This window comes from Podarcis filfolensis (genome assembly GCF_964270895.1).
Source record: "Podarcis filfolensis genome assembly, chromosome: 3".
Classification (NCBI taxonomy): Eukaryota; Metazoa; Chordata; class Lepidosauria; order Squamata; family Lacertidae; genus Podarcis; species Podarcis filfolensis.
Genome location: NC_139606.1, coordinates 70,667,348 through 70,683,380, shown reverse-complemented (window position 1 = coordinate 70,683,380; position 16,033 = coordinate 70,667,348). Strand labels below are relative to the sequence as shown.

At 39.4% G+C, this 16,033-nt stretch overlaps 1 protein-coding gene across 4 annotated transcripts in view; it reads left to right on the top strand.

Annotated features, from left to right (window-relative positions):
- The window catches only part of PRKN (parkin RBR E3 ubiquitin protein ligase), a 610,775-nt gene that overhangs the window by 204,104 nt on the left and 390,638 nt on the right, over positions 1 to 16,033 (top strand). For all 4 annotated transcript variants that reach the window (XM_083605872.1, XM_083605873.1, XM_083605874.1 and 1 more), the window contains exon 4: positions 8,361 to 8,479. In XM_083605872.1, the coding sequence (XP_083461998.1) occupies positions 8,361 to 8,479 (119 nt within the window). The remainder of the gene's footprint in view (positions 1 to 8,360; positions 8,480 to 16,033) is intronic.

The following is a 16,033-nucleotide window of genomic DNA, read 5'->3' as shown; positions in this document are numbered from 1 at the left end:
AGCAGTAGTATGTAATAAGTAGTAGTAGTAGTAGTAGTAGTAATAATAATAATAATAATAATAATAATAATAATACATCTGTGTGAGCTGTGTACATTGAAACACTTTCATATGCACATCTCTCTGATTTGATCTAGTTACTTTTATTCTGCTCCACCACCAAAGAGCTCAGGCAGGCCTGATACCAGCACCTGGTATCTTCAAGAAACAGACAGGCCAAGGGCCTTATTGGAGCCCATTGGTGCTGATATATAGGCTGCATAGTGATGATGGTATATCAGGGTCACTATGGGAAATTTAAAATGGCGTCTTATAGCTTACTATCACAAAGTAACTTACCAACGAGCACATTGCTGACTGCCCTCTGAAAGTTGGAGCTGGTCTTTAGCTCAGGGCAACAGACATGGTTCTATTCTTGCCTATTTTATCCTCAGAAGACCCTGTGAGGTAATTTAGGCTGAGAGACACTGACAAGCTCATGATCACCCAGACAACCACAGCTCCTTCAAGAAGAAATTGGGTATAAATGTGATGAAGAAAATGAATGTGTTTTTAAAAAACCATTTGGGGGAAAAATCATTTTATTCTGTTTACTGTTGTAACTAACAGAGTCCTGGAAGTTCAGTAATGAGCCTCTGTGGCTATGAGTTTTGTTACTGATCTAAAGAGACATTGGTACTGAGGGAGACTGAAGAGAACACACACACACTTACATACAGTGGGACCACAGATTTACATTTGGGATATATGCTACTAAGCAACTTATCCAAATGTGGATTTTTACTCAGAACTGACAAGGTTACGTGTAAAAGATGGTGTCATCCTCTCCCACTCCTCACGTGCGCTGTTTCCTGACATTCATTTCTCTACTTCTTTGGGCTGTGGTCTGTGTGTTTAAGTTTTGATCAAACAGGTAAATAATACAAATAATGAAGCCAACCCAGCAGAACAGTGTTTACCCTAACCCAAATCATTATGTTTACAAAATAAGGAATTTTCTTTCTGTTTTTGAAAGACCTACAAAGGGATTGCTGTGAAGGAAATGATTTGCATTTATGCAACTCTGTAAAATTCAAATTTAGTCAGCCGAAGGATGGGGGATGGCTGGGGGTGGGGGGAGGTAGCCAACAGCAGTTGGAAGTAAATGGGATGAACAATCTGGATTCAAAAATGAAATTAGCCATGTGCATCAGAAACCAGCTGTTAGTTTCAGACTGAATAAATACAGCCCCAAACAGAGATTCAACATTTTCTAGCCAGTAACTGAGGTATTTGTACAATTCTTTCTCAGAAGTTTTAAAAACTAAATAGTTGGAGATGTATTTTCTCTCATGGCTCTCATGTGTGCTTTGACCATTTGAACCAAATAAAAGCTGGTTGAGGCTTGTTTATTGTTTAAATGATACCCACTTTTAACAGTGATCATTAATAGAATACTGTTAATTACTGTACTTCAAAAGGAATGTTGGAATTATTTTAATGTCATGGTGCTGTTAATAACTTGGAATCATGTGATACTTTGATTTAACAGCCGTCTCAGCATATGGTTTGCAACAATTTCTTAAGTTAATTATATACCCATTCAAAAATAGTATACATTCTTACGTATTTAATGTTACATTTAAAAAACAAAATAGAACTATGGAGACTCTGTGGGTGCAAAAGCCAACAACCCCCAAACCAAAAACAGACTCAGTGGGTGCTAAACAGAAAAAAGAAAAAGAAAAAGTATTCCAATCTGATGCCAAGATCTGTGCATTCAGATTATATTAGATATATTTGCATAGAATATGTGGAGTCTGAAAGATGGTAGGAAGGCAAGGAAGAATGCAGTGCAAGAGACTCACCATTTAGTCCCTTGGAAAGGGCTGAAATTAGACCCCTGCACTGGGTTGACAACAATTTTTCTGCAGGGATGAGGTTGGCGTTATGTTCCTTCTGGCTACACATTTAAAGCATTGAGTTGTGGAGTCTCCTCCTCCATTTAATTTGGATGAATTGTGCAAATTGGGCATCCCCAGGGATCCCTGTTATCACAATGCCTTATATAATGTGGTGGGGAGAACGTAAAAAAATCCCTGCTGGATCAGGCCAGAGGACCATCTAGTCCAACGTCCTGTTCTCACAGTGGCCAACCAAATGCCTCTTCATGCTTGCTAATTCCCAGCAGTTCGCAGGAGTGTACACGCTTGATCACTTCACCACAAAGTGATCCTAGAAAGATGAGTGTGTGAACATATTTTTATTATTTATTGAATTTATATACCACCCTATACCCGGAGGTATAGGGTATAGAGTGGTACATACATAGAGGTAACAGAGTCTAAACCTAATGCTTCAACAGGAGACCTTACCTGCACAAGGTCATCTTTGGTTCTGTGATCTTTCACAAACTTGCCTGTGTGTCAAGATAGTCTTGTTTAACAGAAGCTGGAATTCTCTACCATTCCATGCTGCACATTATCAACAAAACACAGTGATATTGGTGCATCTACAACATACACAGATTTTGTATGTGTTAAGAGATTTCTGTCTTGCCCTCATCTCCTTCTGATCCAGTTCTATTTTTTAGCTCCTTTGTATATCCAAATCAGATATCAATCTTTGCTATCAATTGACTGTGGAATGCTTTCTCTAGGGAGGCTTGACTCGGGCCTATGCTGATGACATTTCGTGTCCAGCCCTTTTTAGTTCCCCAATTCTTTAATACAGACTCCTTTTATCTCCGAGAGGTTCCTATGCTGTTCTTCTTAGATTGTGGCTCCTGCTGCTTTTATGTTTTGAAATGCTTTTTATTGCATGTGTTTTATTTTGTGTTGTAAACTGCCCTAGGAATTGAAGGGTAGACTCTGCATTTCAATAAAAAAAACCAAGTATCTATCTTTTCCTTTTGCAAGTATATGACATCGTATGAAACAAATAAGTGCTGCTTCTGGCTCTAAAGGCAAATAATTTCTTTTTTATTTAAACACGTAGAAAAGACTTTACTTCCATTTCAGTACATTGTATTTAATTAATCCAGTCAATGAAAAGTTAAGTTTGTTAATATAATGATGCTTTCACCCATCATCTGCTATGGACAGGCTGATTTACCTAGGGATGTTAATGTACCAAATTAAATTACTGGCCTCAGGGAGGATTGGTTTTGAACTCTTTAGTTTAAACAATTGAATCAAATTAGTTTCCTTTGCCATTTTAATACTCATTTTTAAATCAACTCCTCCACTCCCAAAGTTTGACAGCTTGGAAATAACATCCCTATTACATAGAATAATATATAATCTAGTTCAAACTAGAGCTCATTTGAAAGTTAGTGAAAACTTGCAATTTATTAAGGGCTTTTCCTAATAAATAATTGTTTTAATCATCATGAGGTACTGATGAATACAGTGGTACCTCGGGTTAAGAACTTAATTTGTTCTGGAGGTCCGTTCTTAACCTGAAACTGTTCTTAACCTGAAGCACCACTTTAGCTAATGGGGCCTCCTGCTGCTGCTGCGCCACCGCTGCGCAATTCCTGTTCTCATCCTGAAGCAAAGTTCTTAACCCAAGGTTCCACTACCATCAAATAAATGAAGCGTTTAAACTGGACAGTAAAATTGGCTTCCAGGTGGAAAAATCAAAATTGGAGATAGAACTGTTAGAACCCAGTACTAAGAATTTGTCCAAAATGTACAATTTGCTGCTGAAATGGAATACACAAGATGAAACGGTTAAATTGGTCATGATTAAATGGGCTCAGGACATTGGTCATAATATTTTGTTTGCTGATTGGGAAAAGTTGTGGACCACCGGGATAAAATTTACGGCATGTAATGCCTTAAGAGAAAACATTATGAAAATGATATATAGGTGGTACATAACCCCAGTCAAGCTTGCAAAGATTTACCATGTGCCTGACAACAAATGTTGGAAATGTAAAGAAACTGAAGGTACATTTTTTCATCTTTGGTGGACTTGCCCGAAGATTAAGGCATTCTGGGAAATGATCTATAATGAACTTAAAAAGGTATTTAAATATACTTTCCCCAAGAAACCAGAGGCCTTTCTCTTGGGTATTGTCGGCCAAGGGGTGTTAAAGACGGATATAACTTTCTTTATGTATGCTACAACAGCAGCTAGAATACTTATTGCGAAGTACTGGAAGACGCGAGAACTACCCACACTGGAAGAATGGCAGATGAAGGTGATGGACTATATGGGCCTGGCAGAAATGACGAGCAGAATCCGAAACCAGGGAACAGAAGCAGCGCAAGAAGAATGGAAAAAATTTAAGGACTATTTAAAGAAATATTACAAAGTTAACGAAAGTTAGAATGATGTTGGACTGGAAAGTAAATGGTTACTATTAGCAATGGTTATGATAAGGAGAATAAGGATGAATAGTCTAAATTTAAATTAAAATAAGGGAAGATTTGCTGAACAATCGATAAGAATTTGGAATACAGAAAGGGGAGGCATGAGGAAGTCGGGGAAGATAGGATATGAAATCAGGATATGAAATGATACATGTTTTTTGTTTTGTTTTTGTTTTTTGTATGTTTATGTTTGTTGTATTGTGTCTATATGGAAAAATAAAAATATTATAAAAAAAAAAAAAGTTCTTAACCCAAGGTACTATTTCTGGGTTAGCAGAGTCTGTAACCTGAAGCATCTGTAACCTGAAGTGTCTGTAACCCAAGGCACTGAGGGACAAACTGAATGTTACACTGTAGAAATTATGAGAATGATCTGGTAGCATATTCTCCTTTCTTTACGAAGTGTCCATGGGAAGCATTGCTTTGACATGAGCTCTGGACATACATTTGAGAAGTAAACTTGGGTCTAGAATAGATCATTGGTAATCAACTGTGGGTGGGCAGAAGTTTCAGGGGAAAATGGGCTGGTAGGTGAAGGGTTAAGCATCTCCTTCTCTGCTCCTTTTGTTTAAAACACTCACTCTCATTGATGCCATGCAACTGAGAAGGGCAGTCTAAGCTTTAAAATGTGGAGCTGCAGTCACCTGTAATTTGTCCCAGAGAGTGGCCAGAGCCTCACCAGACAGTGTGAATGTTTATTACATTTTCCCATGTCAGGGTAGGGCTTCCGGGTCTGCTCTGAGCAGATAATTGGGGGGATAATTCCTGCACAAAACCAGGAAAGCTGTAAGTATGGAGTGCTGCAAAAGAGCAATGAAATTTCAGACAAAAATGAATATTACTGTTGCATGTAAACCAGAGTTGTTCTAAATACTTTTTGGGTAGAAATGCGCAGCAGGCATGGAGTTCCATGAGGGTCCTTGTCATAGAATTGTCTAGTGATGAAGATTGCCCTCTTTTGTCAGATATTCCTTTAGCCACAAAAGGCTTTAGGAGCTTCCATTGTACTCCACTATCCCTATGTCTAGGACTGTCACTTCTTTACATCTGTCCACTATGAATATTTTCTCTATACTTGTGCTATTGGTTTTTAGTGTCTAGTGACCAGAATGGGTGATTGTCTTTTATATGTACTATAAGGCATTGAGTTATAAAAAATCTGTCAAATGGAATGGCTGTGTGCTTTGGGTTAAAATGAATCTGGTGTGTCTAATAACAAACACAGTGGTTCTTTAACGCCAGTCTTATATATGATTATATACCAGACACACAGGGTTCAGTGTCGCAGTATTCACTCTGAGAGGATGATCAATGATACAGCAACAATTTATTGTTTTCCCATAAAACACAGACTCCCTCTCTCCCTCATGTGAAACGAAACACTACCTTGTGTATAGCACGTGTCTGTGCATGCACACACATTTAGCACCAGAGTTTGCATGTAAAAATAAGATTTTTAGTTTTTAATTGGCCATTGCTGTATTTGCACATTTTAGCAGAGTGCCAGTACTATAAAATATTAATGGAAAACTCCATGAAAATCCTATAGTGCCTGATTGAATGAGGAAAGACAAGGTTGTAAGGTTGATACTGCAGCAGTTCTAGTGATTGCTGGTGCTATGCCATAATTGCAATTTTCTGCATTAATACCACTTCAGAGTTGGTGTTGTGTTTGAGGCAGATTTATTTTCACCTCCTTTTGCCCCTGAAAACAAAGAGAGATAATCTCAATCAAGGCTGTTTGTGAAAAATTAGTCCTAACGATTCTCAGGGAACAGGGGCTGCTAATGTTAGATTAGGATTTGTGCAGCTTCCACGGCATAGTACATTCATGTTATTTTAATTTATTCTGATTGCTCTTGTACTCATTGCTGGAAATATTGCTCTCTACAGAAGCCCAATAACGTGGCTACAGAAGTGTGAGATTGCTACCAGTCCATCTGCATAAAGCAGCAGATGGGTCGCTAGAAATGTCCATTTACTCCCTTCTCAAAGACCTGAGTGTGCCTCCTGTAGTGCTCTCACCATCTAGCAGCTATGCTGTGAGAAAGACAATTGACACGTTATTCCGGATCTCTGCACAGGTCCTGCTTGTTTGCAGGCTTCATCTACCTCTATTCCAGACATATTTCTGCTGTGTTAAGTTTAATGCTTGTGATTTCTTTTTAATAGTATTCATGAAAGAGACTGATGGCTCTGGGGCTTGAGCTTAGCCTAGTGGTAGCCCAGTGTTTTTGTGTAGGATTTTACGACGTACAGTAAATTGGAAATATGCCATAATTCACATATACACCACTCTTATCTTGCACATTATTATTTTTTGTCAGAATTCTGCAGCTTATTGACAGTGTCAATAAAACAGTGGTGTTCTGATGGGATAGAAACTGCTCAGAAAAAAGAAATAAGAGCGTAGATGTAATATGTACACTATTGACTTAACAAATTCATGGTGCAATCCTATTGTTTACTCAGAAGTAAGTCCTGCTGTGTTCCTCGTAAATTTGTTTAGGATTGCAGCCTAACTTGAGGGAACAAAAATGGAGAGTATTTTGCATGCAAGGATGTCTTGAACATCAATAATACTACCCTTATTGTATGACAAATCCTTTTTTTAATTCTAAAAGACTGCAATTAATAGTTTTTGTTTTGTTTTTTAAAAAATTGTGGTTCACAAATAAAATGAACACGGTTGCCCCTCCTCATGCCCTCTTTTTATTCCACTGTTCGCTCAACTTAATGGCACCAGTAAATGTAGTTTACACCTTAAGCTACAGGTAAATTAATTACAGTAACTCTGAGCCGGCTCACAACAAGAGCTTACCAGTCATATATTTAATGCTATCACGTTTTAAATTAGTCCAATAAATTGAAAAACCTGTAACTTGTCAACTTTTCTGTTTCATTCTGTGTCTAATGTTGAAAGATTGCCTTTTCATTAAGGAAGCAGTAAATTAACATTTGATAGCCTGACAGCTTTCAGTGCACACAAATGTGATTCTAGCATATTTTGGTGTGCTGAATTAACAGGGCCTGCCTCAGGATTTTGGTTGTACATCAGGCAAGAATACAATCTTAATCAGCAAAAGGTTAAGCCAGTGGGGCATGCAGACTAAGATAGTGCCGTTGCCCCCCGCCAACATGACTTGTGAGATCAAACTTAGCTTCGTGCAAAATTATTGATTTTAATTTTTAAAAATTCACCTTCAAACTCTTACCATGGTGTAATAAGCAGCCAGCTTCACCAGTGTCCATTATAGTACTGCCCAGGGGCAGAACCTTGTATGGCTTTGTCCAGCTCCTTTGGGCATCCCCACTGGGCCACTTTGAATCTCAGCCAACAATCCATGCACTACCAAAAACAACATAGAGGGTAATTCTATAAGCTAGTTCACCACTGTGTCCATCCAAAAGGAAGATGGAACTGGCCACTGTCATTCATGTCCTCTTTACCTCCAGGTTGGACTACTATGTAGGGCTACTCTTAAAGACCATCCAGAAACCTCAGTTGGCCCAAAATGTTGCTTTCAGATTGGTAGCAAGGCCTGGCAGTGTGGGTGGCTTTTTTCAGCCTGAATTCACTGAAACTGAGTTCTGGCACCTCTTTGGTGCTTTCCTGCAGCTCTTTAGTTTGGGGCTGTGTGCCAGTGGGCGGCATGGCGCCTGGGGCTGCGGAATGTGACGATTGGGGTGTTGTGGCAATCAGGTTGGCCTTTTAAACGATGTGTGGAAGGGTGTATTTTTATTGTTTGTTATTATGCTAGATCTTTTTGTGCATTTTTTATGTTGTAAACCACTCTGTGATCTTTGGATGAAGGGCAGTATAGAAATTAATAAACAACAACAGCTGACAGGTATACAGAACAAGAATGTATTTCATCATTCTGTTTTATAAGTTTCTTAAATAGTTGTCTACTTTAATTCCAGTAAATTTGGGGCACTATAATTCTCTCTGTCTTGATATTACGACAAATTAAGACTTTGGCTTTTCTTTCTTACAAACAGGTGCTGCTAACTACAACAGGTTTTATGTTTTCTGCAAAAGTTTCTGCCAAGCTGTGAAACCTGGAAAGCTTCGGGTCCGCTGCAAAACTTGCAAGCAAGGGACACTGACTCTGGCAAGGGTAGGCAAGCACTTTTATATTTTTCAAAAGCATATTGAGAACTTTGAAGTCATTGGCTAGTAAATATTGTGAAGAAACTCTGAATTTGGTGCATATAATGTTTTGTCTATCATTTGTCTATTTATAACACCCTTCCTAGGGAGGTCCTCCTGGTGCCTTTGTTTTTAGTCTTCAGTAGCGAGCAAAACTCTTTCTAAACTCTTTCTTGTGCTCTTGTCCGATTCAGTTAGCTTGTTCGGCTCTGGTTGATGATTGTTCAGTTTCTCATATTTTGTTTCCAGTCTTTGTGATGAGTTTTATTTACTTTTATTGCTTCTACGTTGTGATTTGGACTGTTGTTGTTTTATTGTAAGCTCTTCTAACCATTTCTTGGTAGGGGGGTATAAAACAATATTTTAATGACAACAGCTCTTGTGGAGGGGTTGCTTCCAAGAAAATATAAAGGGATTTGTGATTATATAGCATACAATAGCATCTGGGCAGGCAAGGGGGAAGGGGGCTATAAATATTTTAATAAGGACACCTCGGTGGGTTGTTCTTCCATGAAAACACAAAGAAATTTGTGATCATGCAATATGCCACAGAATCCTGGAAAACAATTAAAGTTTGAGGGTAGGTTGTACATAAGTTACAAACCAGTAATTTTAATTAGATGTTTAAATGATAAAAGTTCTTCCCTTCCACACCTATTCCAAAAATAAATCTCACTACAATGGAATATGTGTCACAATAATGAAGAAATAGATCCTCTGAGTATGTGCACAGAGTGTATTTCCATCACCATTAAATCAACTCTAAATTTTACAACTTTCCCCTGCAGAACTGGGTTTGGGAAGCAGGGGAGTTAGTAGGCTCAAGCCTTGGCATCATTTTTCAAAATTAAGCACCACAGTGTTTTCAGAAACAATAAACATCAAAAATTTATTTAAGGCATTTTAATAGGGCTCAGCCTGATTTATGGCACACAGGTGAAGATCACCAGTGAAAAAAACCATACCCATTCTTAAGCAGAATTCAAGAACACTGCACCTCTTCAGCCAGACCAGCTATTTGGATTTTTTGAAGACTTATTTCTGCTTGAGGAGAAAAGAGAAAACTATCTACGTGTTCATTGCAACCAGACATGGATGCCAGCAGTTTTGTAAGCAAAAGTTAGTGGTCCGAAGCACAAAAGCCTCTCAAGATCTGCTAAGAGACTTCTTTTTGGCTAAATATTCTTATACTTTTTCCTTGTCATTTTCAACCTGCTTCCAATCTTTTGCTCTTTGGGAGAGGAATGCAGCTGCCCTGCCTACTACTCCAGCAAAGGAAAAGGGACTAGAGGACTTCCGGGTTAGCGCGAACGGCTAATGGCGGATTCCCTCCGAGCTCCGGAGGTAATCGGCTCTACAGGAGTTGGGTCTTGCCGCTGCGGCGACGCGGGGACCCTTAGAAATCACAGGCGCGGAAGCCTGTGAACCTGGTGACTCGGCGGGCACCATTTGCGCCCCCGACCTGCGAAGAAGCCTTTTTAAAGGCTTCGGAACGGGGGACGGGGTGAGCGGCGCGGTGCTGAGAGTCGACTGCTTCTCCTGTGGAGTGAAGCCGCAAGCCATGGTTGGAGGGCGCTGACTTTTTCCTGTGAACAATCGGACCCTAAAAGTAACAACCCGTGAGTAGTACGGAAATTGGACTTTTTAAGGAAATTTTCTTTGGAATTTGGCACGATCGGGGAAGGCGCAAACAGGAAGTCCGCCTCCCCGCCTTGTAAAAAACCTAAAGCAAGGACTAGTTAACTAAGGTCGAGAGAATTGCTTCTTCTTTAGTGGATAAAAGATATTAATTTCACGATTTGGCGATACAAATATAAGTAACTGTACTGGAGGATAAGAGCCAATTTTGAGAGTTGAAGAGCCACCCCCCCCCGGACCCGGGAGTGATTTGCGAGAGAGCCTGCTGAGGAGATATAGAGGAGTTTGACAGCTGTCAAAATTAGCTGTCAAAAAGAAAGAGAACTTTGTTTCTGCTGTCTCTGCTGGATACAATTGCTGCAACTTGGTTACATTTTGTTGAAAATAAGTAAGAACTGATACAAATTAACTGGACTTTTGGATTCTAACTGGAAAGAATATTAAGTTACCAAAATCCCTCTAGAGGGGGATTTGGGACACTACAAGAATGGCTGGAAGAGGGAAAATCCAGGCTGGGCTGGACAGAGTATTTGTTCTCCTGGGAAAATTACAAGGCCAAATTGATGTTTTGGCTACAAATGTAACAACTTTGAACTTAACAGTAAATAACATTACGGAATTTGATAAGGACTTGACTCAGGAAGCCCATGCAGCTGGACAAAAAGAGAATTCTGAGAATCTTGAAAGTGTGGAGAAAGAGACATATGTTGTTTCTGAGGAGAAGGAAGGAGGAGCTGTAAATTTGCAAATGATAAAGGAGAGCCAGAGGCCTGATATCATGCTCACAAAGGAAAACAAGAAATCAAACCAGAGGCTTGACAGAATGATTACAAGGGAAAATAAATATTGGATGATGAAATTCTGGTTTGAATTGGCGACTGAAGAATGGAGAGATCTCCTTATGTGGAGACCTGAAGACCTATGGATTACAAATTTGACTAAAGTGGAAGTTGGAGTTTTTGTGACAACTGGACTGTTGGACTTTGCTTTTAAGTATGGAGGCCTGGCTGGAAGAAATATGGACCTTATTGGGACAGAGCTCCTCCGAGATCTGGAGTTTAACATTAAGGACTATCAAAAAAACCGGCAGAGAGGAACTGAGAGAGAATTAAGAGCCTCGGACGTGAGATCTCCAGGCTGACAGAAGACTAAGACTGACGGATATTTGTTGGGGATCGAAACCGGGAAAGGGGGTGGTGGGGTTTGAGAATCCAAAGGGTGTATAATTATGATCTGTTTTATATATTTTTTTTGTTTGGTTATTAATACGAAAATTGGGAAATTTGTGGAATGGAATTTGGGTCGACTTTAGAAAAAGGTTTGTGTATTGAGGCATAAATATTGATGTCTATAAGTTAAAATTGGTTTTTTTAAAAAATGAATTAAATATAAAAAGGTTTAAAAATTGGGGATAGGAACTTGTTGAACTAACAATTTGAATTGGAATACAAGAAAGGGAGCTGTGGGGAAGTCAGGGAAATATGGTACTGAAAATATGGAATTGTAAACTTCATGTGTTTTTAATTTTCTTCTTTTTTGTTTCTTTTGCCTTTTTTGATTTTTTTTCTTGTATTGAATGTGAAAAATTTTAATAAATATTTCTTTAAAAAAAAAGGAAAAGGGACTAGAAATCAAAATGTCTTCATCTGAAAATATTTTAGGGCACCTTTCTAAGTACAGTATAGCTCATCCAAGGTGGCTCACATAATAAAAATTCAATCCAATTTCTACAATGCAAGTTATAAAACAGGACATATAATATGTAGAAGTTTGGTTTCTATGTTTGTTTTTCTAGCACAAGGAATAATATGTCACTATTTAGTGTAGCTATTTCCCCTCTGAATTAACAGAACTAGAATTGCTAAAGCTCACAAACGCAGCAGGTGGGATTCAGCCTCCAAGTCACATCAGTGGAAGCTTTGCACTATGGAGAGAGTCAGAACTTACAGGGTTAAGAAGTTCTGAGTGACGTCTCACATTCTGAGGCGTGGTTTAGAATACTGAGGGGAGTGTTCAACTCTGTCTCTCAGTGTGTGTTGCTCCGTTGCGGGAGAGGAGCAAAATGTGTGCTCTGTCACCAGGAAAGTTATGAACTGTTGTTTGGCTACGAGAATAAAGCTATTTGTAAGATAAGGAAGTCAACGTGCGTCACGCCTGATTTCTTACGCACACACGGCAACAGCTTCTGTTTCTACGCTGCGTATGCACTCTGCTGAAGCTGTGAGGAGCCCTTTGGGGCAGAGCACCGCAGGGGAAGCGTGTGGACTCCGGGGGCAAGCAAAGCTACTAATCAATCATCCCATATACACAAGCGCCTCTGCCTGCTCAACCCCTCCTTCTCGCTGAAATTGGCTGTTGTAGGAGAATCCCTAGAACAGCATGTAAGGAGAAGAGAGGGGATCATTCTGTCCAATGAGCTGCAATGCTTGCACAGACAGAAAGATTGTAGCAGCGCAAGGTTGAATTCCAACTCAGAGGCCAAAATTCAGTTCTGTACATAAAAATAAAACTGAAAGATGCAGTCTACATTGAATTTCTGTTTCTCTCATAGCTTTCATTGACTGTTTCAACTTTTGTGTATGTTTTGGTAATTAGAGGTTTCCACAACATCTAATACATCTATAGATTTACTGCAATCCTTTGTTATTGGCCTGTTTTCATGCCTAAAACCATCTGCTCAGCAGTTTTGCAATTTGAGTATTGGCTTGGCTTACTTTGAAATTGGCATTTGATTTCTTTTTCTTTTTTGTATCGACAGTGAAGCTGATTATTCCTAAACTCTACATGTAAATATTTCCTCATAAGAAAGGGACCTTTAAAGCAGAGATGGAGGCAAATTTTATCTGGTCTTCATTTCTAAGCTAGTTTGTCTGATCTACATGTCCCAGAATAATACTCAGATCAGAATATAATTTTGGATTTCATGTTCCATTTAGTTTTATGATATAGTTCTTGACTCTAAACATATACTAAAACATATTTTACAATGTGTATTTTAGACTAAAGTATGCTTACAGTGTGTACATTAAAATAAAATGAGAATTTAAGTACACGTTTTCATATTATTATTATTATTATTATTATTAAAAAATGTTGACAGATTAACGCGGAAACTGGGTGAAATGATCTTATGAGAACATATAAAACTGGTACAGAAGGCAGCCTTCTCCAACCTGGCGCCCTCCAGATGTTTTGGGCTTTGACCTGCCTGTGGTGGCTGGGGCTGATGGGAGTTAGAGTCCAAAACATCTGGAGGGTGCCAAGTCAAGAGTTCCCCTGAAGAAGGGCTCTAGGGAGGATGCAGGAAAGCACAAATTTGTTGGCTTAACGTCTGCCCTGCCCCCTTGTTAAAGTGGCCTTTGGGGCAGAGCTCCTGTTCCCCACCCCTATACAATGGCAAGCCCAGAATGCCATACTCAGTTGCGTGCAGCACCTTCTTAACTGATGCTGCAGATAGTACCTTTTAAGAGCAGTTTGATGGAGGCTGTGTTGCACATGGGGTATACAATTCATTTCACTATCATCCCTGGTTCAATAAAGATTGGCAGGTTTTTGCACTACAGTCTTACCTCGGGTTGAATACGCTTCAAGCTGAGCGATTTTGAGTTGCGCTCTGCGGCCATCCGGAAGTAACGGAGCGTGTTACTTCCGGGTTTCGCCGCTTGCGCATGCGCAGACACTCAAAATGACATCATGCGCAGAAGCGGCGAAAAGCGGCACACGCGTGCGCAGACGTGCCGTCGCTAGTTGCGTTTGCTTCTGGATGCGAACAAGGCTCCGGAACGGATCCCGTTCACATCCCGAGGTACCACTGTACATGAAAAACCTGCTGGACCTGTTTGACCAGACACGATAACAGGATCTTACTTATTTGCGCCATCTTTGCCTCAAGTTTTTCTTCTTTTCTTTTTCTTTTTCTTGTTCTTTTTCTGGTAAGCAACATATAACAACTTCTGTGTTTTTAGCTTTTACTACTTTATCTGTAAGCCACCTTGAGTCGCAGTCTGGGAAAAAGGTGGGGTATAAGTAAACATAGTAACAAGAACAACAAAACCCCTCCAGTGTCTTGTGCTCACCTTCATGTATGTCACCACAGTACACGTTTCTTGTTTCATAGGTAACATGGCAGAACATAAGCCAGCATTTGTTTCAATTATGCTCTTTTATTGGCATGAAAGTAAAACCTGTGTAAAATCCACATAAAATGTTGGGCAGCATTAACTTTCTTAGGCAACTTAATCCCTTTTGGGCTGGTAAGCTGGGAACAGACAACTTAATTGAATTGAACTTCACGAACACGCTCTTTTTCCGGCAGGAAGACTGACATTTTAAACATTCATAAGTAACCTTACTTTAAAACCCTCTTTAACTGTCATGCCTATTTGCATATTATTATTTTAAAATATGTTAGGAATGAATTTAGCATTTACAAAATGAGAGGAAAGCTAAAGAATCTCTTTTTTTATACAAGAAAATTATTGATGACTTGAAGGCTGAATTTTATGAGTATTTCATGGCTTACTGCTGTATGAGAGATTTGTTTGGAACTAGGTTTCATGATCAGGAAGCATCACTAGCAGTGCAAAGAAAGAGGCACATTAAGAGTCCTGGATTATACCAAGAAATATTGATAGCTCAAGTCTTGCCAAGAGTATCCTCATACATGCAAAGTTAGTCCAGAAGCAGTAAGTGCAAGTGAGTTTTCCTTCTGGCTTTCAAATGTATTCTTACAATGTTAAAAACTGTAAAATCATTGTGGCTGGTTTGTGCACTGTGCGCATTGTGTGCTGCTCATGTATTGTGTGCTGATGCTTGTTGATATAAAGGCTGCTTGGTATGGAAAGGCCCCTAGGTCCCCCCTTGTGCTCCTTGCCCTCTCTGTCTATCTTGTGTATTTGTAACAAAACAAAACAAAAATTCTTTCCAGTAGCACCTTAGAGACCAACTAAGTTTGTTATTGGTGTGAGCTTTCGTGTGCATGCACACTTCTTCAGATACACTGAAACAGAAGTCACCATACCCTTATATATAGTGAGAGGGTGGGGAGGGGTATTACTCAGAAGGGTGGTGGGAATGGGTGATTGGCTGATAGGTGTGGTAAACCTGTTGACAACTGTTAACGACTGCAATTGGTCTTATAGGAAAAAGCAAGGGGTGAGATGGCTAAAAATACCTTTATCATGTATAATGAGATAAGAATCCAACGTCTCTATTCTGACCAGGTCTCTCCATGGTTTTAAGTTTGGTAATAAGTTGCAATTCAGCAACTTCTCTTTCCAGTCTATTTCTGAAATTCTTTTGTAATATGACAGCTACTTTGAGATCTTGTATAGAATGTCCTGGGAGATTGAAGTGTTCTTCTACTGGTTTCTCTGTCTTGTGATTCCTGATGTCAGATTTATATCCATTTATCCTTTGGCGTAGGGTTTAGCCTGTTTGTCCAATATAGAGGGCTGAAGGGCACTGTTGGCATTTGATGGCATACAGAATGTTAGAAGATGAGCAATTAAATAGTCCTGAGATGGTATGTTTGATGGGGCCACTAATGGTGTTGTCCAGGTGTATGTGGCAGCAAAGCTGGCATCTGGGTTTATTGCAGGCTCTGGTACCAGTGTCCATTTTAAGTCTGGTTTTTGTATTATTGTGGGTGAGGAGTTGTTTAAGATTGGGTGGCTTGATAAACTTAAAAAAGGATTAAACTCTTTAAAAAAATTCAACACCATAAAACTCAATGCAAAGCATAATTTGCAAAATTGAAAATTTCCCTGCAAAGCTTGACTGAATTGTGTGTTCATGCTAGGTAGAACTCCTAAAGCTGCTCATATGCTCTTTTCCAAGCCATGCAGTTGTAAATCTATACCTGACTTGCAGGTGGGTGGGAGGT